General features: G+C 48.6%; 2 protein-coding genes across 11 annotated transcripts; one reads left to right on the top strand and one right to left on the bottom strand.

Moving 5' to 3' along the window:
• Nucleotides 1-495: 495 nt before the first annotated feature.
• On the bottom strand, nucleotides 496-13,631 carry LOC103553612 (zinc finger protein 773-like). Of its 3 annotated transcripts, XM_070633525.1 has the most exons (6): nucleotides 12,675-12,977; nucleotides 11,387-12,445; nucleotides 10,775-10,813; nucleotides 8,677-8,803; nucleotides 8,122-8,220; nucleotides 496-2,531 (listed from the first exon to the last, which is right to left on the bottom strand). In XM_070633525.1, exons 4-6 carry the CDS (start codon nucleotides 8,708-8,710, stop codon nucleotides 1,438-1,440), a joined length of 1,227 nt encoding a protein of 408 aa, XP_070489626.1. In that variant the 5' UTR covers nucleotides 8,711-8,803; nucleotides 10,775-10,813; nucleotides 11,387-12,445; nucleotides 12,675-12,977; the 3' UTR covers nucleotides 496-1,437. The 3 variants fall into 3 exon arrangements, with proteins under 3 accessions (XP_070489626.1, XP_008522455.2, XP_070489627.1); XM_008524233.2 differs by lacking the exon at nucleotides 11,387-12,445 and having other exon boundaries at nucleotides 12,675-13,631; XM_070633526.1 differs by lacking the exons at nucleotides 10,775-10,813; nucleotides 11,387-12,445; nucleotides 12,675-12,977 and adding an exon at nucleotides 9,401-9,533.
• Nucleotides 13,632-17,762: 4,131 nt separating this feature from the next.
• On the top strand, nucleotides 17,763-23,915 carry ZNF772 (zinc finger protein 772). Of its 8 annotated transcripts, none has more exons than XM_070633517.1 (5): nucleotides 17,804-18,075; nucleotides 18,817-18,969; nucleotides 20,088-20,214; nucleotides 20,747-20,869; nucleotides 21,508-23,915. In XM_070633517.1, the coding sequence occupies exons 3-5, from the start codon at nucleotides 20,181-20,183 to the stop codon at nucleotides 22,650-22,652; spliced, it is 1,302 nt and encodes a 433-aa protein (XP_070489618.1). In that variant the 5' UTR covers nucleotides 17,804-18,075; nucleotides 18,817-18,969; nucleotides 20,088-20,180; the 3' UTR covers nucleotides 22,653-23,915. The 8 variants fall into 8 exon arrangements, with proteins under 8 accessions (XP_008522452.2, XP_008522454.2, XP_008522450.2 ...); XM_070633518.1 differs by lacking the exon at nucleotides 17,804-18,075 and adding an exon at nucleotides 19,428-19,490 and having other exon boundaries at nucleotides 18,924-18,969; XM_008524230.2 differs by lacking the exon at nucleotides 18,817-18,969 and having other exon boundaries at nucleotides 17,763-18,075.
• The last annotated feature ends 652 nt before the right edge of the window (nucleotides 23,916-24,567 follow it).

Here is a 24,567-nt window from a genome sequence, read left to right as displayed (position 1 = left end):
TCCAACAGCACACTCAGATAAGGCTTTTATTTACCAGCAAAGATAAAGTACCATAAGAGAAAAAGAATACAATCCCAAATGCACAATCAATAAAAGAAAAAAATGGATAAATTGGACTTCATGAAGATTAAGAAATTCTACTCTAAGAAAGATATTAAGAAATGAAAAAAAGAGACAGCCCCGATGGCCTAGTGGTTAAAGTTTGGTGCTCACCGCTTCAGCGGCCTGGGTGTACTTCCCAGTCATGGACCCACACCAGCAATCTGTCAGTTGCCATGCTGTGGCAGCAGCTCACAAAGAACTAGAACAACTTACAACTAGGATATACAACCATGTACTGGGGCTTTGGGGAGGGAGTAAAGAAAAAGACTATATATATATATATATATATATATATATATATATATATATATATTTTAATGAAAAAAAAAAGCCATAGACTGTGAGAAAATACTGGTAAAGCATATATCAAATGAGGAACTTCTATCCAGAATATATTAAAAAATCATAAAACAATTCTTTTAATAACAGGCAAAAATATGCACAGATAATTCACTGAAGAAGATACATGGATAGCAAGTAAACAGGGAAAAATGCTCAACACTGACCATTAGAGAATGCAAATTAAAACTATAATGAACTACCACTATACATCTACTAGAATGGCTAAAATGAATAGCCCACATCTTACACACAACAGTCAACAAGGATGTGAAAAAACTGAAAATCTAATATACTCCAAGAGGAAATGTGAAATGGCATAACCACTTAGAACACAATCTGGCAGTTTCTTAAAAAGTTAAATATTTGGACCAGCTTCCAGCATGACAGTGTGAGATGCTCTGTGGGCCTGCTGCCCATTAAAACTGGTGAAAATTATAAAACACAATTTAAAGTCTCTGGAAATGGTCCTAAGGGTATACAGCAGATGAAGAAACATTTATTCAAGAAAACCTAATATTCAGTAAAAACAGCAAGCACCAGTCGCACTTGAACCAAGACCACTCCCTCTCTCCTCCCTCCAAACTCAGACAGATGAAAACATCACTCCAGCCTGATACAGCCAAGAACACAGGGCTCTCTCTCCCTAGAGGTCCCAGGCAGAGCGCTATCTTCTGAGGAGGGGCAGGATGTCAGCAACTCTCATCCTGCAGCCAGTGTGCATATTTGGATGAATGATGTTCACTTGCTGGCTCCCTCATAAAGGCTACTCACAGAGCTTCTCTGTTTTAAGTTAGGCTGACTAGGAGACAGCCCATGCTCTGCACTCCTAAGGCCTTCCTCCAGTCTGAACTTTATGGTGCTGAACAAGGTGAAGCCTTTGGCTGAAGCCCTTCTTCATGGTCACTGTATTCTTATGGCCTATCTGAGTTGTGAAGTTTCTGTTGATGGATCAGAGCAGACCTTTGGTTAAAGGCTTTTCTACATTAGCTGCCTTCAAGACTTTTCTCCGCTGTGAACTTTCTGGTGTTGAATGAGGTTGAAACGCTGGCTAAACGATTTTCCACAATCACTGCACTCATAAGGCATTTCTCCAGTGTGAATTCTCCGATGTTTAACAAGGCTGGAGCTGTGGCGAAAAAATTTCCCACATTCCCTGCACTCATAAGGTCTTGCTCCAGTGTGAACCCTCTTGTGTTTAACGAGGCTAGAATTCTCGCTAAAGAATCTTCCACATTCATTGCACTTAAAAGGCTTTTCTCCAGTGTGAACTTTTCGGTGTTGCATGAGGCTAGAGCTTTGGCTAAAAAATTTCCCACATTCACTGCACTCATAAGGCCTTTCTCCAGTGTGAACTCTCCAATGATTAATAAGGCTTGACTTGTGGCTATAGAATTTCCCACATTCACTGCACTTATAAGGTCTTTCTCCAGTGTGAACTCTCTGATGTTTCATGAGGCTTGAGTTAAAGCTAAAGAATTTCCCACATTCACTGCACTCATAAGGCCTTACTCCAGTGTGGATTCTGTGATGCTGAACAAGTGTGGAATTATGCCTGAAGGCTTTTCCACATTCACTGCACGTAAAAGGCTTTTCTCCAGTGTGAACTCTGCGGTGTTGAATGAGGTCGGCATTGCGGCTAAAGGATTTTCCACATTCACTACACCCATAAGGCCTTTCACCAGTGTGAACTATTTGGTGTATAAAAAGGTTAGATTTATGGCTAAATAGTTTCCCACATTCACTGCATTCATAAGGCTTTTCTCCAGTGTGTAGTCTCTGGTGCTGAACAAGTAAGTATTTCTGACCAAAGGCTTTCCCACATTCGCCGCATTTGTAATGCCTTTTTCCAGGGTGAAAGGCCTCCTCGCTTTCAGTGCTCCTGTATGACTCCCCTCCGCTGTGAGCCAGCTGATGCCTGAGAAGACCAGAGGTAGTTGGGGAGTCCTTCTCACCCTCCTCTGTCTCTTTTCTTAAGAGTTTCTCTCCACAGTGCAGTTTCTGGTATTGGTGAAGCTTTGCTCTGAGGACTCCTACATAAACACTCTGCTCAGAAGGTGCCTCCTCAACCTCTGCTCCATGCCAACAACCTGAAAGCAGAGAAATGCTGATAAAGTGTACGTAGACTTCAGCAAGAGGGGGAAGCACCCTCACAAATGTGTCTGACACACCCAGTAATGAGTCCCTGGCATTGCTGGCAGAATGAGGGACCTGAGGTCAGGGTGAGGAAGGGTTCACTGTGTGGTGCTGGACCTGGCAAGCTCACAGATCAGTGGGGGGCTCAGGAGCAGCAAGAACATAGGATGGAGTGCAGCTCAGGGAGGAGAGGCAGGGTCTCCAACACATTCCTCTGCAAATGACTGTCAGCAGGGCCTTAGCTGCTGGTGACAGAGGAACACAGTGCAGAGGGGTGTATCCAGGCCCAGAAAAAAATAGAATGCAAAATGGCTGGTATTTGAGGACTATTTAAGGATATGCCCATCTCATGACACATTCAGTGAAAGCCTGTATCACAACCTTTCATGTTCTCCTGCTGCCTCAACATCCCCATAAACAGGCTGTGAACTATGCAACCAGGTGCACCAGTGTGATAGCTTGGAGCCCTGCCACAAGTTCTCCCTCCTGCCCTCCTGACTCACACCTAGTGCCATTCAAATTCACTAATGAAATCCCCTCAAACCTTTTCTTGTGTACCCTACCCTGACTCCCAATAAAAGCATTTACCCACAGGTCCTCTCAACTTTTCCCCTGCTTGGTTGAGCCTGCTTCCTTCCAGGTGACCCACTCCTGGCATGCAATGACTCTCTCTGTGTCTCTGGGACCTGTAAGTATAATAAACAGGCCTCGCCTCTGTCTCTTGTGGTGACTGTACCTAACTGACCAGCTCATTAAAAAAAGAAAAAAAATGAGGGGCTGGCCTGGCGGCATAGCAGTTAAGTTTGTGTGCTCCACTTCAGCAACCTGGGGCTCACCAGTTCAGATCCCTAATGTGGACCTTCACACCGCTTATCAAGCCATGCTGTGGCAAGTGTCCCACGTATAAAATAGAGCATGATGGGCACAGATGTTACTTCACGGCCAATCTTCCTCAGCAAAAAGAAGAGGTTTGGCTGCAAATGTTAGCTGAGGGCTGATCTTCCTCAAAAAAAAGAAAAAGATTGGCATCATGAATAGGATAGTTTAGTCACCAGCAAGGGTGGACACAGGAGATGCCCCTTAAACTGCCTGGCTTATGAACTGGCTGTCCCTGTTGGGTTCTACCATCTGGGAAGGCTCAGTGTCACATTGGCACTCGCGTGTGCTGCTCTGACTGCTTTGGGTTGTCTCTCTTAGGCACTGCCAAGGCGTTCCCTCCTTGATTGTTGATTTCATCCTCCAGATTACCCCAAGACTCCACTTCTGGCCAGCCCTGACTCGACAAGATGGGGAGAAAGGTTATCCCAGCACTCCCTGACTAAGGGACAGACTGGCATAATTAGCTAAAAATATTATGAAGGTTCTGCTGAGAATGGACGAGTGACCTCCCTGCAGCCAGTAAAGCAACACTGGGTCTCAGGTGCAGGCTGTTAGCTGATTTGTCAACAGATGAGGGCTGGGTAACCTTTGGGAGGTCACTCCTGTGAACTAGTGGCACCACGACTGGGAGCTTCCTCATGTTCATGTTCCTCCTCAGTCCTAACCTGGGGTGCTGCATCCCCCTCAAGAGAAGTCCACCACGGCACCCTGTGAGGGTCGATGTGCTGGCAACTCCTCCACTACATGTCTTGTTGCTGTCGCTCTTTGTCTCCTGATCCTATGGGTATCCTGGGTCCCATCCCCAGAAATCAGTGGCTCAAGATCTTATGGCCCTGGATCTCAGCAGGAACATTTAATTTCAGCATCTCCCAATAACCAGAGGAGGTTAGCCAATTGTTCAAGAAAGATAAAACATCAATGCAGCATTTCAGGGCTCCACTTAGTGGTGCTGCCTATCAACATGCCAACTACTGCTCAGCTCCCCAGGTCTAGGAGCAATCCCCCAAGGGGATTGGGCCACCATAGCTCCCCTAAAGGGACCCCGACCCAGCTGAGGTCACTCTAGAGAGGGAGGCTGCTGCCTATGAGATGGGCTACAAGAAGGAAGCATTCAGGGTCTTTCCAGACCCAGAGGGTCAAGAACATGGGAGTTCACAAAGAGTTAAAAACTGAAATTCATGATTTCATGAGACCAGAAATCCAAATTATTCGTAAAGATTTCATTCAAAGAGATGGGGAAATGGGAGCTTTACTGAGCGTGCGTAGTACAGGCTTGCAGCTCCTGCTCACAGCCCCAGAGATGAGGCAGCTGCCAGCATTACTAAAGAGCCTAAGATACTTAATTTACTTAAAGCCCCTCTGGCTCTCCAAGTTCAATTCTCACATATTTTGGGGCTGAAGGCACCCAAGGAGGAAAGAGTGCATCCCAAATACCAGGGCAGGCATGACAGAGGCCAAAACTTTTGATAAGATTGTAAAAGCCTCGGACAAGGAACCGGGAACCTCTACCACCCCTCGGGATTCAGAAGCCCTGCCGTTACTGACCTGGATTTTCATGGCCCTGAGATGCCCAGTGGAAAACTATCAAGGAAGCACAAATGTTCCTCTGCAAAAACTGGATTGGTTCAATGGATCATTCAGTTCTTTGGACATTCAGACATTCAAGGAAAACTCTGAACATGTTTCTAATCTAGAGGAAACCCCTTTGTCACAGATTCCAGGAGTAGTTCTTGCAGGCACCCTTCTCAGTACAGGGCAGCGTTGCTTGTCAGCATGTCCCACACCAAACAGGAGGCCCTGGATGGAACTGATCTCCTGACGTGCCATGAGAGCTCTGCCCACCCTGACTCAAATTCTCACATCGCAGCTGCCTCCTGCTGCTCAGGCATCCCCCTCACCCCAGCATTCAGCCTGCTCCTTCTTTCCCTACTTGGTGACACCCTCTACTGCCTCCAGGTGATTCAACTCGTGCCACTTACTGACAACTGAGAGACCCCAGTGTGCCTCATGAACCAATTACTAGGCAAGCCATCCCCAAATTACAACTAAAGGAGATAATATTAAAAGATCCTCGCCCATTACCCACAGGTCTGGTGGCTGAGGGAACCACTCCTCCTAGTCCATCCAAGGAGGCCTCCAGCTCCGAAACCAGCAAAGCCAAGGCCTCTCCAATGGAATTCAGCCAGTCTCCAGGCCTTGTCGCACCACCCAGGGACAGTCACCCATATACAACTCTAGTAGTTGACTGGAACTCTAAAAACAAACATTTCCTATCTTTACTGGATACAGGAGCCCACGTTACCATCATTCCAGGCAACCCATTCAAATTTAGAGATACCCCTTTTAAATGACAGGGTAATGCCGGTAAAACTATTCATGGCAAACAAATTGGAATAGATGTCAATATTGCAACAATCTATATTGAACAGCTGCCCATCAGTAACCCATAATGCTTTGAGTTTTCCTCCTACAGACAGAGATGCCATTGCAGGCCATGGACAATGCTGCGACAAGTCTAAGTTCCTGGCCCTGCTGGTCAGAACTACAAAGTGAGAACCTGTGGGGCTGCCCCTGCTGGTGGTGACGGTAATAAACATGCCACGATATCACCTGAAACAAGGTACTACTGGCCTTCAGCCAGTTGTTCCAGATCTACTAGAAGACAGGGCGATTATTCCCACTCTTTCTTTCAGTAGTCCTATGTGGAGGGGCTTAAAGGCTTCTACCAACAGTGCACTTAACCATGGATTACTGAAACCTGAGCTCAAGTTCCCCCATCAAGGCTCTAGTACCTAACATAATCAGAGTAACCGAAGATATCCAAAGGGCACCCAGTGACATGCAGATCTGGCCAATATATTTTATTCATTGCCTATTACCGATCAGCCATAGTCCTGGTTCCCCTTTACATCTAAAGGAACCCGACACATTTACCGAGTTGTCCGTGAGTAATTTAAACAGCCCGGCCACTGCCCACAATTTGTACTGCCAGGACTTGGATAGGGCCCCCCAAGCCCTCGTTCGCTTACACCACCCACCTTCATTCCCAGCCGACTCACCGGGATGGCTGCACATTACAATCGAGTCACCCCCAGGCTTACTGCTTGTGCCCAGGAGCCAGCCACACTCGGCCATCCCCCAGGTGAGGGCCTTCACCCTCCTTACGATAGCCACCTCATGGGCACATTATGCCTTAAATAACAGCACCTTTGGATTCTACTGTGGCCCAAACTCATGGACACAGCCTCTTACATACTTTTCCCTGCCAACTCCCAATGAAACTGTACCCCAGTGGGCAGTGGTTACACTGAGGGTCCCCACAGTTCTCTATCCACCAGTACCTCCCCTTTTCTATCAACCCAAGGAGGCCAGTAAAACGGGTAATATTTGTTCCCATCTTAATAGGACTTGCCATAGCTGTAGGAGCCGCCAGCAATGGTGCCAGTACAGCAGCCATTGTCAAACAAGGTCAAATCCTGACTGCCAACCAGCACCTTTTGGCAGCCCTCTCAGAGCACAGACAAAGGCTGCACCTGTGCAACAAGCCCATGAGCATCTAAGCCCAAATGGTCATGGATAACAGACAGGCTCTTGACTGTTTACCAGCCAGGAAAGGAGGCGTCCGTGCCATCCAGGGTGCTTCCTGCTGTACATACATTAATTCTGCAGCTACAGGCCAAGCTATGAGGATGAGGCCAAGAGGTCAAAATCCCTCATAGCATAACAAAAACCTTCCACCAGATTCCCTGAACCCCAGAGGTGCCTGTCCTGTTCTCTTGGCTTTCCCCTACTAAGTGCAGTGCCTGGCTGTCGCCTGACCCCATCAAATGCATAGTAGGACTCCTCTTAGTTGTCACCTTTGTCAAAGCTTGCCTTCGGTGGCTAGACCAAGCTATTCCAGTCACCTTTAACATCCACTACCCAGGTGGCAAATGTTATCCATCTCAATTAGTATTGTTAATGGTCTTGAGGCACCACAGGGTCAAGTATATTATAACCTTTAAACCTTCCTATCTTCCTGCTGCCTCAACATCCCCACAAACAGGCTGTGAGCACCCCACCCAGATGACCAGGTGCACCAGTGTGAAGGCTGGCCCCTGCCACGCTTTCCCCTTCCTGCCCTCCCATGACTGTGACCTAGTGATGTTCAAACGTTCCAGTGAAATCCCCTCATGCCTATTCTTCTGTTCTCCCCACTGACCCCCAAAAAAGCACCTGCCCCCAGGCCCCCACACTCTCTCTGCTTCCCCCCCGCCTGGCTGAGCCCACTCCCTAGGAACTCCCACATCACCCTCCTCTCAGTGTACAGTGACTGTCTCTCTGGACCTGTTGACCATAATAAACTTTGGTTTTTTTCCTGAGCTTCTCCTGTGTTTCCTCTTGTGACTGCACCTCACAGACCATGTCATAAAAGAATACAAAAGAAGGCCACTGTTGGAGAGGGCTGCAGAGGGAACAGTGGGGAGGCCAGGGGAGATGTGGAGGGCAGGGAGGTGGGGGATAGCCCTGGGTCAGCAAGCAGAGCAGACAGGATATGTGGGTGACTGGGAAAGGAAAGCTGGAAACCAGCTGTGGCCCCCAAACCTCAGGGCCCCCTAGCAAGACTCTTGGTGTGATCTGAACCCAACCCTGAGTTCACACCTCTCCTCTCCTCCCTCCAAGTACCTCTTGGCATTGCTGCAGTCATGACTCCACAGGCAGGCACAAAGGGCTCTCCCCACCGCTCCCACTGGGTAACTTCATGGGTCCTGGAAGATGCAAGTCCTAAGGGAGAGACAAGACAAGTGGGTCAAAGTGACCCACCCCACAACAGACCACAGGAAAGAAAACTAAATATGACAGCAAGAACCTTGGAGGAGAGTCTTGCAGAAACAATCCAGTCAAGCAGTGGCCATGTTGGTGGCTCAATTCCTGGCAGAGGCAGATCCCATATGTCAGCCAGAGGAAGAGGGCAGAAGCCGGGGCACAGAACTGCCACGGATCTTCACGGCATTGCCAGGCCAGGGAGAGGCCAACACGGTGTCATGCATTAGGCTTTGGGGCAGCTTGGGGAGAGGAAGGGCAGTGCACACAGCCCAGGCTCTCACAGCACCTACTCCAGGACACTGAAAAGGAAGCAGGGCCCGCGGCCCAGCTTTGGGAAGGACACACCCGCCCCTGGAAAAAAGGGGAAGAGCAAAGCCCAGCCCAGGATGCTGGAGAGGGCTGTGAGGACCTTACCCAGAGAGGCCATCAGTGCAAAGTTCTCCAGCATCACATTGTGGTATAGGAGTCTCTGGCCTTCATCAAGGAACCCCCACTCCTCCCAGGAGAAGTACACAGCCACATCCTCAAAGGTCACGTGACCCTGCCAAGATGGAGACAGTTAAGTTTATGTACAGCCTCCTTTCCCAGGACTCTAGGCATCCCCCCAAACATCCACCCTCCTCCCTGACTCCCCACCTCAGAGCAGATACCAGGCCCCGGTGCCACTGAAGCCTGTTCTCTCCTTGTCGTCCCTTTAATCACTGTTTTCAGCCCTCAGCAACAAGAGGCAGTGGGCAGAGAGATGTCATCTAACCTCTGGGCCTGGCATGCAGAGCCTCACCCTTCTGCCAGACAATTCACCTGGGGTCCCCCTGATTATGCATCCCAAACACAATAAAATTTGGGTCGCCATTCTCCCTTCAGCGCCAGTACAAGGGCCTGGGGCCATCTGTTGACCTCCCTTCCCAACATGCACCTCACTATTTGTACAACACTTCCCTTCACATCCCCGACCCCTCACTGCCACCACCACCCCCTACACCATATCACATATCTCCCTGGCCTCACCACATGCCAACGAGCACATGATATCCAGAGGGTGCTTGGCAAATGGGGTCGGAATCCCATCGTGTCCCAGACTTCCAACGGCCCTGACTGCCAGGGGCAACGCACAGGCCTGTTTTGAAGGCCTCCCTACCTGGCCCTTATTCTTGCTTCATCCTCAGCCACCCAGAACCACACACGGATTTCAGACACCCTCAGCCCTCTTCGAGTTCTGTGTTGCGAAGGTGTCCCCTCACCAGCCTCAGCTTCCTCTGATCCAGGCCCACCTGTGTCGGACACCAGGCCTACTGAGTCTCCCAGAGGATCCCATTTGACCTTGAGCTAATCTCCAGGTCCCCGCAAGGGTCAGAACAACAGCCTGGAGAGCCCAGAGTTGGGGGATAAGCAGTGGCGCCAGCTTTACTGTCATCTCACTGCTTTGTCTCCACATCCATCTCATGTCCAGTCCTCATGGAAACTCTGGCTGCTAGCCAGATCCTCCTCACTCCTACACCCCCTCCCCTTGGCCACTGTTCTCCCTCATATATCTTTGTGAAGCCCACCACCTCCATGCAGGTGTCTAGCAAGAGACCCAGTCCTTGGCCCACACTCCCTTCCCTCGTTACCTCCTAGGACCTGAAGATGCCCCCTGCCAAATCTTAGTCACAGTTCCATCCTGGTCCACACACTATCCGTATTGTGGGTGTCTCCAGTCTGAAGCCTACACCTGAACTCCACACTTGTCTAGGTGCCCACTTGACAAATCCACTCAACAGTCTCTGGAACATCTCAGTTCAACATGGCCAAAACCTGACTCCTAATATTCCCACTGAAAATGCTCTTACCACCAAGTTTGACGTGGTGGTACTTCCCTCCTAGCTCCTAAGATCAGAGTCACCCCTGACTCCTCCATTTCTCTCTCGTCCTCCACATCAGAAAGTCTGCTCGGAGCTACTTAAAAAACAGACATGGACTCCAACACATCTCCCACTTCCACAGCCACCAATCTGGTCCAGCTACCACCAACATGCACCTGCCTATCGCAGTAACCGCCTCCCTGTTCTCCCTGCAACCCAGCAATCTGCTCTCTACTCTGCAGCAGAAAAAGCTTAAGTCTGGGTTGGATCACTTCCCTCCTCTGCTCCAAACCTTCCATGGCTCCCACCACCCTCAGAATAGAGGCCAGCTCCTCAGGCTACCATTCTAGCCTTAACTCCTGCTTCCTGCTGTTTCCATCAGACATAATGGAGACCTAAGGTTGCCTGAGCAGGCCCAGCTCAATCTCACCTCTAGTATTTTCTAATGTTGATCACTGTGAATGTACTATCTTCTAAATGCCATGCCACTGATTGCCAAAAATGGGAACCAAGCCACATAATCCCTGATCTGGACTCAGAGCCCCGACCTTGGGTGATCACCTTCCAGGGATCTGAGATGAAAAGGTAGGGAGAGTAGCAGACAGAGTCCCAGGACATCACAATCCTAGAGCCTATGAAGAGGGTGAGGATCTGGGACCCCCTCCACTTACCTCTGCATGGTATGGAAGTGATTCCGCAGCCACAGGAATCTGTGGGAAAGCAAGGCCGTGAGAAGCAGGCAACCCTGTTGGGCCCCAAAGGCTCATTCAAGCCCCTCACACTATCTGGGCCTGTGTCCTCAGTGATACCTCTTACCAGCTGCATGACCTTGGATGAGTACTCAACCTCCTCTGTGCCTCAGTGTTGTCATCTGTAAAATGGGGATAATAATGGTGCCCACCCACTGGGGCTATTGTTTGTATCAAACTCATTCCTATGTGCCAAGTACTAAGTATCACCCCTTACTGTCCCCATAATTAACACTTTTGTCAACATTTTCAGTGCAAATGAACTGGTAGGTATTGAAAACGTGGATTTTTTTTACGTGCCTTTTAACTAAGAGAATGTGATATTTAAGACATTTGATTTTAATAAAATGTTTAGCAGTATATTAAAATTTCAACCAATTATTAAGTGATTACATCAACTTAACTTGTTAAATCCACGTTATTTTAATTGCCTGTGTGTATACATACGTACATTTGTGTGTGTATATATGTATATGCAAATACATATATATATATACTTTTATTAATTAGTACTTAAGTATTTCATAAACTCACAAGTTAATAAACTGGGAGCTTGGGCCTGAGGAACCCGAGCAGATCTTAGTCCTGTTGGCAATGTGGCTGCCTGCTGTACTATTCTGAAGGCAGTCTTGCTGGAGGCCTTTCCACTGCAGCAGTTGCTCATCCCTCCTGCCCTGAAGGCTGCGGGAACTTAGGCACCAAGGGGGTTCTCCACTAGCCTGGCTGAGCTTTCCTTTTCTCCACAAAGCGTAGACATGTGGGCCTGCTGAGCCTGGAGTGGGAAATCTACACCACGGAACATCTCAGTCTCCATCCCAGCCCTGGATCCTTACACCCTATAACCCTCCACTCCTGCACACACCAGCTAGAACCATTTTGGACCACAGGAATCCAGCCTTCGGGAGGCAGCCCCACCCTCCAGGCCCATCTGAAATAAAAACTTTAAGATTCTCCTCCTAAATATGAGCCCGACCTTGCCCTGGTCCAGGCCACTACCCACCATCCCTTGGATACCTCCAGCCCTCTCCGGAGAAATCCAGATGTGAGTGAGCAGACTACTCACTTGCTCACTCACTCACTCCTCTAGGTTATCTCAGGATTACCATGTCCAAAATCCCACTCCTAATCTTTTCCCTGAAACCTGCTCCCTGTGCCCACTTCCCCATCTCCATCCTTCCAGATAGAAAGGAAACAACAGACAAAAATGCAAATCGAAAAAAACGGGATGGTCCTTCATTCCCTACTTTCTCTCACAGCTACATCTGATGCAGCAGGAAATCCTGTCTGTTCAGTTTTTACAACCCATCAGAGATCTGATCATTCCTCCCCTCCCCTCCCCACCGCCACAGCTACCATCATGGTCCGGTCCCCACCAGAACTATTAGTCTATTGTACTGACTTCCTCACAGGTCTCCTTGTCTCCAACCTCATCACCCCTATCCCAGTCTGTTTTCCCGAGAAGCCTCTGGAACACTTTGAGAAACAGATGGAGTTCCTGTTCGCAACCCTCCGTAGCCACCAGCGCCCTCAGAAGGAAGGCCCAACCGCTACGACTGCCTTTCCACGTGTGACTCGTCCCGTCACAGCTGTTCCCTGCAGACCGGAGACAAACCTCAGGTTTAGGAGACGGGGCTCAGTCCCACCTCTGTGCCTTTGCATGGGCTGGTCCCTCTGCTTGCAGTTCTCCCACACACCCCCACCCACGAGCGCCCCACAGTCCGAGACCAGAAGCTTGAGACCAGAAGCTTGAGCCCGGGTCGCGCACTCGGAGCTTTGGGGTCGGGCTGTGCTGCGGCAGGGCGGCCCGGAGCCGAGCGCTCACCTGAGCCGGCTCCCTCCGCGCGGCCGCCGCCATCGGCCTCGGGGGGCGGAGCCGGGCCGGGAGCCGAGGACCAGGTCGGGCCCCGGGCATCCCCGTCCACGACTCAGATTCAGGGTCCCCCCGGGCGCAGCTGCCGTGCCTCAGACCCGCCTCTGTGCAGCGAGGACAGCGCCTGCCTCCTCTCGCGCCTTCCCGCTCTCGTCACCCGAGCCTAAAACCAGCTTTCCGGAGCCTCCGAAGAGACTGGCCGACCCAAGAGACCCCAAAATGACCGCCCCTTAGGCGGAGCCGGAAGTCCCGCCCAGCAGGGCGCAGCGCCTTCTGGGTAATGTAGTTCCCACAGCGCCAAACGTTGAGGTAGTGGACAGCACTCCAGAGACGCCGGTGGAGTGGCAGTCAGGGCCAAGAATTCCGCCAGACTGTCATTCAGAGACTATTCTTATTGTAGGTGGGCCTGGATTTCAGTTTCCCTGCGCAGATGTTGTTCCAGTCTTTCCTTCTCCTGAAGGACTTAAAGAGGATCTTCAGGGCCACAATAAAGCGGTTTCCTTGGACTGAACCAGTTAAATATTACCAAATCTCCCTTGGCAAGGGGACGCCCAACATCAAAGACAACGATGGTGAAACAATACCAGTTGTGTGAGAAAAAGAAAAGACTCTGAGTTCTGGATGTAGGTGGTGAGATAGTTGGGGATCCCAAGTGTTCACCTTCCTCCCTCTCCCCACAATCATTTGTGCCCTTTCCCTTCCTGAGGGACCAACATTGGGGTTCAGGAAGGACAACAGGCCTCAGACCTGTAAGCCAACACTCCTCTCCCCCGAGATTTCTCCTCTTCATCTCTTCCTAATCCGTGTTCCCACTGCCCTTTCATTTCCAGATACAAAGCCAACTCCCTTCAGGTGGGAAGGATGCTGGACTGTCATTGACACCAGGCAACTGTTGATAAAAGATGCCAACACTTTATTATGTGTTCTCCCACCACCTCCCTTACCACTGACTCCATTTCTTTCATATCAATCTTCACTTCCCCCATTCTTCCATCCCTTTCATCTGTGGGCTGAGCAGTGACCAACTTCATCACAGCCTTGGAATGACTCATGAGGACAAAAGATGATGAAGCATTCACTCCTTCTTGGAATTTTCTGGAACTAGGTTTTCAGTACTAACAGATTCTGGAAAGGAGGAGAGGATTCAGTATTGGAGTAGAGAATATAGGATGATAGAGTGAGACCCAAGGGACCTGAGTTATTCAGATAAGGCCACAATGTGGCATGTGAACGGAAGGGAGGGAGGAGACACAGGAGAGATAAACTCATCAACAGGTGTGAGATGAGAAACTCCTCCCTTAACCCAAACACAGGGAGACATGTATCACTTCCTTGAAATGACATCTTAGAACAGTAGATCTGGATCATTCACCCAATGGATTACTGATGGGCTATGAAAATGAGCTGACCACCATACCATGAACCATGTGGATGAATCTAGCAAACATGTTACAGAATCTACAAAATGTAGCAGAATGCATTCACTATAGTACAATCTGTGGAAAATTCAGAATCTGGCAATATTAGACAGTCTATCATTTAGGGAAATATAGATGAATGGCAAAATTATAAAGATATCAAGAGAATGATTATCAAAATGTCAGGTGACCTCCAGTGGGCCAGAAAAACATGTAAAATGAGAAAGGGATGGGGACACCTAAGAAATGTTATATATTCTGTTTTACGCTGGGTGATGGTTTTCTAGGTGTGGTCTTTATAAAAGAAAAAATCAATTTGCACATCTACTGTGAACATTCCACTGAATGTATGACAATTTTTAAAATAAAGAAAAAAAACTATGTAGACAGTTTAGTTTAGTCACAGGAATGGACAAATGGATGATTACAACAGACTAAAACAGCTTCACATGGGTGTGGAATTCGAAATAACATGGTCAGTGAGTAAAGAACAGACATCTAATCATTTAGTTTAGGTAAAGTGATTATCTACTGTCAGAAAATATACCTGGAATTTCTTTTAATCAGATATGGTAAGACACAGAGACACAGAAATGATTTTCATGAAGGAAGATGTTTATACTCAGACCTCTAGAAACAGGAGGCATGGCATGTCATGCAGGGCCACATGGGGAAGGACCAAGGTGGATCATGAGGCAGAAGGGAGAGAGGGAAAAGCATGGCCTACAGCCATTATTGGGGTTGTCACCGGAAGCAATGGGCGAGGCAGGTAGGTACATTGAGTAAGGGTGGAATTGGATAGTTTGAGTAACTGTGGTGGACTCTGGCTGTAGGGGTGGTGGGTAAGACTCATCAGCTGCTGCTCCTTCTGGGTGAAATATACAGGTCTGTTCCTGAAAGTGTCAATGTTTTGTTTACTCCAAGAAGAAGAAAGAGGTCTCCACTCACCTGTAGGAGAGCACTTGAGCAGAGAGCATGGGCTGCATGTCCGAGTCTGCTTCACGGTGGCTGTGTGGAACTTCAGGGAGCTGCTTTGCCTCTCCTGGATTTTGTCATAGATACAGTGAGGCTGACCACAGGGCCAGGTCCTGCATGAACGATGATAACTGACAATGGGGAAGATGTTACTAACCTCGAGCTCAAGTTTGAAGGGCGAGTCACAGGAAGGACTGAGGCCCTTTCCCCTCTGGCTACCAATGTTCTTCTGATCCACCCAAATTAGCCAAATAGAACTTGATTTGTTTTGAAACTACCTTCTGCCTGATGTGTGGAGAGTGAGCTAAGGCAGATCAAGAACTGGTGTTGGAGATGGGGCAGAGGCTGTTGTGTAGTCCGGAAATGTGTTGCTGGCAGACTGGCCAACAGGGTGGAGTTGGAGGGATTGGGAAGCAGAGGTGACAGGACACGCGGATGGTTGGAATGACAGGGCAAGGCTCAGGCAATGACAGTTACCCCCTCAAACCCTCTGTATCTATGGGCCGGCAGGGCTTTTCCCAGGAAACATGTTTAAAGAATAAATAAGGCTGAAGGCTAATGTTTCTGGGACACAGAAAAAGCAAGATTCATCCCTGTCCTCAAGTCAGTTACCTGGGCATTTGAATTTTCTGCAGCCTCATTTCTCCAACATAGAAGGGGCCAGATAGATGACATTGGGTAGGCGGCCGTGTTGGGCAGTGGTTAAAGTTGGGGCTCCGTGAACTCCATTCCCAGCTGTGCTACATGACAGCCATGACTGAGGGCAAGTCATGGACCCTTTGCAGGCTCAGTTTCCTCATATTAATCTGGGTGACAAATGCACCTCACAGGGCTGTCGTGCAGGTAAAAGGGCACAGGATTTGTCAAGCATCTGATGCAATGTTCAGGGCATGGAAATGCTAAATAAATATCAATTATTGGTATAACTATTGTCACTCATGGTGTTACCTCTTTACACTGTCCTTACCCCACCTCCACCTTACTAACCAGGAAAGCTGCCAGTAAGCCTGCAGATTTCTGATGACATCCCAGCCAGTTTGGTTTGGGTCAAGGGCATGGTAACCTTCAAGCATAAGGTCTTGGCTTCTCTAAAGCAAATTCTGGACATTCCCCATGATTCCCCATCACCTCATGATTCCTTTCCCACTTGCGGGATAGGGAATAGGGGAAAATACCACGTAATGTTAGCTATGCTTTCAATTAAAATTTAAAATATGCTGTGGAAATTAACTGAAGAAAAGAGAAGCCCTTATGAAGAGTGTTTTGGTCCATCAAAAATTACTGACTGCTTACTTGAGCATTTAGGTTTAAATATAAACCTAAACTCATTTAGGTTCAAATATATCCTACATTCTGTTTTCTTTACCTCACTTGTTCCATTTCTTTCACCATTGTTTTTACCTTTCTATAGATTATTTATTTATAATCCAAATATTTCTTCTTCTAGTTGGAAAAGTATATACTCTGATCCTATTTATTATATTTAAGCAAAAGTTAGAAACGATACATTAGAGTGTAAGGTTATAAATTCATTTAGTTCTCACTTGGAAATGTAAAGGGTTTAGAACATTAAGCAATTAGCCTCCTCTCAATGTAAATGTTCTGAGGTTATGCATGGCAATTCCATCCTTTTAACTCCAGAAAGAGATACATTCACGTTTTACACAGATAATGAGCAGTTACTTTAATCAAAAGATGCCCCTCTCTCTCTATCCTCATTTCTTCTCTAATCGCAGACCTTTCATCTGGGATCAGTCTTCTTTGGACTTGAATATTATGTTTAGAATTTTATTTTCTGTGGGTTTATTTTCCATTACATTCAGCATTTTTGACCTCAGATAGTCTTATGTCACATTTTGTTAAAAGATCTTTTGACTACGTATAGAAAGTTAGTTTCATGGTTATTTCTTTTGCACAGGAATGGTTCTTGTGCCCTCCTACTTGCCAAATGACAATTGATAAATCGCCCTTCTTTTCAGATATAACATACCTAAAAGGAATTAAATACATCTCTGTATACAGAGTACTAAATACTATCATCTAACAGAGTGCTACTTGCTGGGTTTGACACAGTCACTGATTATACAGGCAGGAAAAATGCTTTCTGTGGTAACCAGAGACACGAGCATTGTCCACGTGCTTCAGAGGCGCCCAACATCCCTACTGTGGGCTCCACGTCGTAGTCCTGTCTGGAGTCTTTTCTCTCTTCTTCCTGACCCAAAATGCTGAGGTTCACAAAACTAACTCTAGAGCTTCAGGCTACTTGTGTAACATAACACAACATAATATTTATTAGCCTCCAGCTATGGAGGTCTGAGTGACATTAATATGTGGTGTGTTCATTTGGATTTTTGGTGAGCATTCCCTGCATAAAGAAACCTAAAATAATGTTTCTAGACGCTTCTGTGATATATTGCATTCTACGTTCACCAGAAATATAGGTGCGGCTCCTTTAAGAGGAAACGAAGCTCCGCCTGGTCCTCAAGGCTCGAGCTGCCCTTTTCAGGCGCCGCCAGCTATGTGGCTGGGCCCTTGCTCTGGAGACGGCGTAGTACTCCGCAATCCATCGTTGGTGCTGTAGGAACTACATTACCCAGGAGCCTTCGCGGCGCTCGGCCAATGAAGACCCAAGGAAAGGGGCGTTTCCGTTCGTGCGGAAGACAAGGCGGGACTTCCTGTTCCCGTCTTAGGCGGACATCTTGTTTGAATTAGGTTTAATCGGCTAGGTCCGTCTCGCGAACGCAGGTTAGGCCCGAGGTCCCAGGAGAGCGAAAACACGAGGGAAGGCGTTGTCTCTCCTGAACGGAGGCGGGTCTGAGGCTTGGCAGGGGCGCTGCCAGGGTCACCCGGCCGCTGGAGCCCCTCCTCACACTTGTCGCCCGCCAGCCACTCCCCCTCTGCGCTCCCTCCCCAGTCCGCAGGTTCGGATGGCGGCGGCCGTGCGCACGGGCCCGGCGCAGGTGGGTGCTGCGCCCCGGTCCTCCCCTGACCTCCGTCTCTAAATCTTCAAGCCTCGAATGAGGGCCGCCTCGGCTCCCTGCAGTTCAGGGCCCTGTGACCAGACAGTGGGGCGCTGCTGGTTCGGTCCCACCTCTGACAGCCAGTACGATGGCATGTGGAAGGACGTTACGGGCAGAGGGGCCAGCATGTGCAGAGGCTCGGAGGTGCGACAGCTGGAGTATTCGGGAAATCTGGGGCCTTTGGTGTCTAACAGAGGGTGTGAGGAGTTACACCTGGAGTGTCAGCCTGAGCTGCTGTGCTCTCGTTCTGAGGATGATGGGAGCCATGGATGGTTCTGAACTGAGGAGGGACACGATCTGAGGGTTTGAAGAGTATCCATAGATTGCTCAGGGGAGAACAGACTTGGGATGGGAGATGATGAGCACAGAAAGATTGAGACCTAGTCGGAGGTAACACAGCTGTTAGGTGGCCCTGAGGACTGACGCACAGAGGGCAGAGGTCATCCCTGGGTCTTTGTGGCAGGGCAGGTATAGGGGCTAGGCATGAGCCCTTGGGGCTCCTCCGTGGTTGCTTGTCTCTCACAGCCTCCCTCTTCCCACAGGTTCCCATGAACTCAGAAGTAATTATGGACCCTATATAGGTGAGGGGAGGAAGGATGTTCCTGTGTCATCAGTCCCACCCCCAGCCACGTGGTTGTCAGGATTGTAGTGTCATAGAACGCTTTACTTGTATTCTCCCAGGTCTTGAGCCTGAGGACCCTGGGGAAACCCCAAGCCCAGGGTTCTAAGTCGAGGCCAGGCATCATATGGAAGGGTTCCCATTTCTGGTAACCTTTGGAATGAGGTGTGGAAGGTTGTTCCGGCAGAGGAACCAGTGGGTGCAAATACTTGAAGGTGAGACTGAGATGGAAATTTTCAAGAAACTAAAGGTCTCCACCATGTCTGGTGGGAATCAAGAGCGAGTGGGCAGGAATCAGGCCTGAAACGGCCAGCTGATGAGCTAGGCCTCTGTTCTGAGGGTGGTGTAGTCACGGGAGGTGTGGAGCAGAGGAGGGAGGTCATCTGATCTGTCTGTCTGGGTGCTAAGTGAAGAACAGACTAGGTGGTGAGGGTTGAGGGAGTTATGGTGGAGACCAGACCAGGGAGGAGACTGCTTGAATATTCCAGGTGAGTGGTGGTAATGGACGGGCCAGAGGGGCAGCTGTGTAGATGGGAAAAGTGATTGGATCAGATTTTCAATGTGAGAGAAAGAGATAACCCCAAGGTTTTCGGCCTCATCAGCTGGCAGGGTAGAGGTTCCATCAGCTGAGATGGGCAAGTCAGTGGTAGAAGTAACTCTGTGTGTATCTCAGGAATTTGTTTTGGTCACGTGAAGATTCTGAGATGTTCCAGAGAACACTGAGTGGAGGTAGCAGGTGAGTTGCTGGACACAGGACTAGAGTTCTCTTTAGGAGTTCAGGATGGAGACATGCAAAAGGTAGAAGATGGTGTATAGGCAGGTTTAGGAGAGAAAATGTACACATCACAACGGCAGTGCATTTAGTGAGCCAGGAAGGTGATGGTGGAGGCCAATGACTAGGTCTGGGGCCAGGGTTGTGAGACAGAGAGTGATCCAAAAGAGTGATGTGCATGTGGAAAAAAGTATGAACTGATGGTCCCTAGGTCCTGGTATTGGGGGCTGAAGGGAAGAAGGGTGAGCCCAACTTTGGTTGTCTGGTAAGCATGATCTTAGCAACCCAGAAGAACTAGCTGGCAGGAGGTGTATGTAGGGGGTGTTCAGCCCTGCATGCTAGGCCCAGAGCTTAGATGTTCCTTTCTGCCCACTTGCCTGTTGCTGTGGTAATCAAAGGGATCATAAGCAAAGAGCAGACACCTGTGGCACCCAGTTCTGGCATTTCCTCTTGAGTTGAGGAGTTAGGCAGGAAGGAATGCAGGAGGGAGCTGGAGGGCGGGGGAGATGGGTATCCTTGGGAGAGAAGTCCTCATGGACTTGGCTGTCCCCGTTGTGGCAGGGGCAGGTGAACTTTGAGGACGTGTTCGTGTACTTCTCCCAGGAGGAGTGGGGACTCCTTGATGAGACTCAGAAGCTCCTGTACCGCGATGTGATGCTGGAGAACTTTGCACTGATGGCCTCGCTGGGTAAGGCTGTCATACCTACCCCAGTGTCCTGGACTGGGCTCCGCCCCTCCCCCATTTCCCAGGGGTAGCACAGCCCTTCCTGTATTAGAGCCACGGATACTGTGTCCCTCTCAGGTTCCTTGGAGTAGATGCTGTGGATGCCAGGCATGAGCTGTGTCCACTGCCACCTCTGACTCCTGAGCAGTCCTAACAGCTGCTGCCCTGTAGGCTTGCATGGATGGATCCAGGACTGAGGCATCTTACAGTCAGCCAGTGGATCATATCCAGCTTGTCCTCTCCCTGACTGAGTGCCTCTGTCCAGATCCATGACCCCTGTGCTCCAGGTTCTGTCCCCTTCCTCTTGCTGACACTTCTGATGGTCTGCCTCTGTCAGAAATTGCAGGGACCTTTATGGTCACTACTTGTTGGGACCCCTGGGCTATTCCTGCAAAACTCTACTTTGAGGTTACTTTTATAATATTTAATTTTCTTCTCTGAGGGGTGGGTCACTCAGACCAGTGCTGACCATTTGCTTGTCTTGTCTTTTCCTTAGGAAATGCATCTTCCATGTCCCGTGAGGTCACCCCACTAGAGCTGGGCAGTGAGCTCTGGGTCCCAGACTGGGCGGATGGGACTCCAGCCATGACCAGAGAAGCTCAGCATGAGTGTGGCCCTGGTGAGTGGAGGCTGGGGGAAGATGTGATGTTGGGGCTGGGTTCCAGTCATTCCCTAACCTCTCTGTGCCCACAGTTGTTTTAGTGCCAAGGCCACTGGCCACACTTCATTTCTGTCTTGACTTTCCCATTTACACACTTGTCTTTTGTGCTCCCCAGTTTTGGCCTCTGGCTGTTCCCCAGTTCTGCCTCCACATCTCACCTGGTCCTCCCCACCGCTCCCTCTGCAGTGCTCTCCAGCACTGGAGCAGACTTAATGTGCAATCAGATGTGCACATATCCCAAATAGTCCTTAAATACTAGCTATTCAGGGAACACACCCTCCTGCTCAGCTCTCACCTGTCCCCAGCAGCCAAGACCTCACTGAAATCCCTTTGTGGATGACTCCATTGGAGACCCTGGCTCTTTCTGGGCTGTACCCCACATTTGTGTCCTCTCCCAGTCAAGGCCTCTTCCATTCTGTGACCTTTAAGATGCCAACTACTGCATAGCAGCCCATTATTCAGCCTGAGCTTTGGCCTCTTGTCCTGACAGCAGTCCCATGACCTTGATCTTAGTTCTATTAGATAGACACATGTACTGAGACTGCCCCCTCCCACCAGTGTCAGTTTGTATTTCACCAGCATTTGTCTGCCTTCAGGTTGTTGGCGTGGAATGGAGGATGAGGAGATAGCTTTTAAACAGAACATTTCTGTAGGAATGTTGCAGACCAGGACTCCCAAGGAAGGCCATTCTATCCAGAAGGCCCACCCCTGTGAGACATGTGGCCTGGTCTTGAAAGACATTTTGCACTTGGCCGAGCACCAGGAAACGCACCCTGGGCAGAAACCTTACATGTGTGTGGCATGTGGGAAACAATTCTGGTTGAGCACAAACCTTCACTACCAGAAGCAGCACAGTGGAGAGAAGCCCTTCAGAGGGGACAAGGGTAGGACCTTTCTTGTGAACAGCTGCCCTGTCCAGCCAGTGGAGATGTCTTTTATGACAGGGGAGGGTTGTAAAGACTTCCCAACTAGCTCAAACATCTTCCAGCACCATGCCCCTCACAGTAAATGGAAGCCACGCAGTAACACCAAGTGTGCAGAGGCCTTTCACAGTGGACAAAGGCATTACAAATGTAACGAATGTGGGAAAGTCTTCAGCCGCAAAGACTCACTTGTTCAGCACCAGAGAGTCCACACTGGAGAAAGGCCTTATGAATGCAGTGAATGTGGGAAAGCCTTCAGCCGCAAACCCATACTTGCTCAGCACCAGAGAATCCACACTGGAGAAATGCCTTATGAGTGTGGCATCTGTGGGAAAGTTTTTAATCATAGCTCCAACCTTATTGTACACCAGAGAGTCCACACTGGAGCAAGGCCTTACAAGTGCAGTGAATGTGGGAAAGCCTACAGTCACAAATCCACACTTGTTCAGCATGAGAGTATCCACACTGGAGAAAGGCCTTATGAATGCAGTGAATGTGGGAAATACTTTGGTCACAAATACAGACTCATTAAACATTGGAGCGTTCACACGGGGGCAAGGCCTTATGAGTGCATCACATGTGGGAAGTTCTTTAGCCAGAGTTCCGACCTTATTGCACACCAAAGAGTTCACAATGGTGAAAAGCCCTATGTGTGCAGCGAGTGTGGAAAAGCCTTTAGCCACAAACATGTGCTTGTTCAGCACCATAGAATTCACACTGGAGAAAGGCCTTATAAATGCAGTGAATGTGGGAAGGCTTTCAGGCAAAGGGCTTCCCTCATCAGACATTGGAAAGTTCACACTGGAGAAAGGCCTTAGAATATCAGGAAATATGTCATCTCCTTGTTCAACATAGTGACTGACGCCAGAGAGAAGCTTTCAGAGGAGCCTTCGTGGGTAGCCGTCAGCTGGAAGTTGAACCTCATACGTTTAAACACCCGCGCTGGGAAGATTCTTCTGAGTGCCAGCTATGTGGGAAGGTTTCTGGAGCGATGGTGCACTTTGTAACATGCCCAGGACCCTTGCCAGAATTATATCACTGCCAGCATCTCTGAAAGATGCCATCTATTTTCACAATGGCAGGTTGTTATCCCACATTGTGTGTAAGTCACCCCAACATGCTTTGATAGGCAGACCTCTGCTCCTCCTCCATTCCCAGAGGGAATCATCAGTAGCCTGAGAAGATCTTCACTCCTTCCTGCTCCCCCAATGTGTTTAAGCACGGACATGACCCAGTTTGGGCCAGGAGGATGCAAGCTTTGTTTTGCTGGCTGCTTGCGGAGAGGGTTTCCATTTTTCATGGACTGTTGGTCTCATGTGGCACTTGTGATGGATTTGTCCAGGCTCCAAGTCACCTAAGTTGGGAGTTGCCTGCCTCCTATTGCTCTGCTTTTGCAACAGATGCCTTAGTTTTTAAACTGTCTTTAACCTTGAGGATTCTATTCACTTGTTGGATTGGGTTGAGAACAGAATTGGGCTCTGCCAGCATGAAGGGATGAACAGCTTTTGTGAGAGCTCCAGCTCTTGGGTCTCAGTGGCATTAGCAGAAAGGCAGGCAGAGAACAGCTCTCATTCTAGTTTCAGTCTAACTTGCATTGCTGTTCAAGAGCTGTGGGCTGTGACCTGTATGCCAAGATTATTTGTGTGACCAAGGTCACCCTGAGCAGTGGGCATTGTGACACCTCTGGTGTATCCAAAAGCAGCATGAATTGGGTCCTTTGTTCCCAGGGGATGTTTCATATTCTCCAGCTCTCTTGAGGAGAACTTGATCCCCTGGGGCCTGCCAACATCCCTGAAATCTGTTATTCGGCAGGAAGATGTCAGTGTCCCCTTAAAGGACCAGGTAGGAGTCATAATTGGTACAGACACTGATTAGTAGGGATTTGGGAGCCTGCAGCCAACTGTAGGGAATGTGGCTCTTCTAAAGGTGGATTTGCAAACGTTTCTGTCACGATGGCTTTGGTGTGAGGGGGTTGCAGAAATTCTCAGGACTCCCATATTTGTGTCTCTTTTATAGCTACGGTCACTGTCAGAGCAATCAATCTAAACATTTTCTTCAATAAATAGCATATATTTACAGTGTACAGTTTGATAAGTTTCAATACGTTTGCACCTGTGAAACCAAGTTTTCTGATTCCTTTTATGATCCCTTGCCCTCTCACTTATTCCCGGGCAACTGCTCATCTTGCTTCTAGTTGCTGTAGGTTTGTTTGCATTTCCCAGAATTTTATTTATAAACATGTAGGATAATTTAATCTGTACTCATGTATCTGGTTTCTTTACTTAATAATTTTGTGATTCATCAGTGTTCTGTGTATCAGTAGTTCATTCCTTTTCATCCATACTTTTCTGAAAGTATTTCATTTTGAGAAATAGTTCGAAAGCAATTGATCCAGGAGAGAACTCACACAAGAAGCCACAGTATCTGTTATAACTTTAACCTGGTGCTATCATTTTTTACTTATTCTGTGGGTAACAGACTCATCCTGGTACACGGTGGAAGGGACCTCCATAACAGTGAGAGTAGAAGGAGGTAGTGATTTGTGGGATGGATTCTTGGACACTGGTGACCACAATCATAGTCATTTTTCTTTTTCTTTACCTTTTTAGTCTAATGGTGAATTTCATTGACTGATTTTCAAAAGTTAAAACAATCTTGCAATTCTGAGGTAAACCCTATTTAGTCATGACATATTGTTCTTTTTATGTATTGTTGGATTTTTAGTTGCTGGTT

The sequence above is a fragment of the Equus przewalskii genome, chromosome 9 (genome assembly GCF_037783145.1).
Source record: "Equus przewalskii isolate Varuska chromosome 9, EquPr2, whole genome shotgun sequence".
Lineage (NCBI taxonomy): Eukaryota > Metazoa > Chordata > Mammalia > Perissodactyla > Equidae > Equus > Equus przewalskii.
This window is presented reverse-complemented; position numbering and strand designations above follow the sequence as displayed.

Excerpts from the sequence above, each read along its gene's own strand:
- ZNF772 (XM_008524228.2), top strand. The coding sequence starts at position 18,133 with ATGAGGGCCGCCTCGGCTCCCTGCAGTTCAGGGCCCTGTGACCAGACA. Across the intron at positions 18,280-20,087 it reads GCATGTGCAGAGGCTCGGAG|GGGCAGGTGAACTTTGAGGA; the intron begins GTGCGACAGCTG and ends CCGTTGTGGCAG. Across the intron at positions 20,215-20,746 it reads TGCACTGATGGCCTCGCTGG|GAAATGCATCTTCCATGTCC; the intron begins GTAAGGCTGTCA and ends TCTTTTCCTTAG.
- LOC103553612 (XM_008524233.2), bottom strand. The coding sequence starts at position 12,764 with ATGCCCGGGGCCCGACCTGGTCCTCGGCTCCCGGCCCGGCTCCGCCCC. Across the intron at positions 10,814-12,674 it reads CGCGGAGGGAGCCGGCTCAG|ATTCCTGTGGCTGCGGAATC; the intron begins GTGAGCGCTCGG and ends GCTTTCCCACAG. Across the intron at positions 8,804-10,774 it reads CACTTCCATACCATGCAGAG|GGTCACGTGACCTTTGAGGA; the intron begins GTAAGTGGAGGG and ends CCATCTTGGCAG.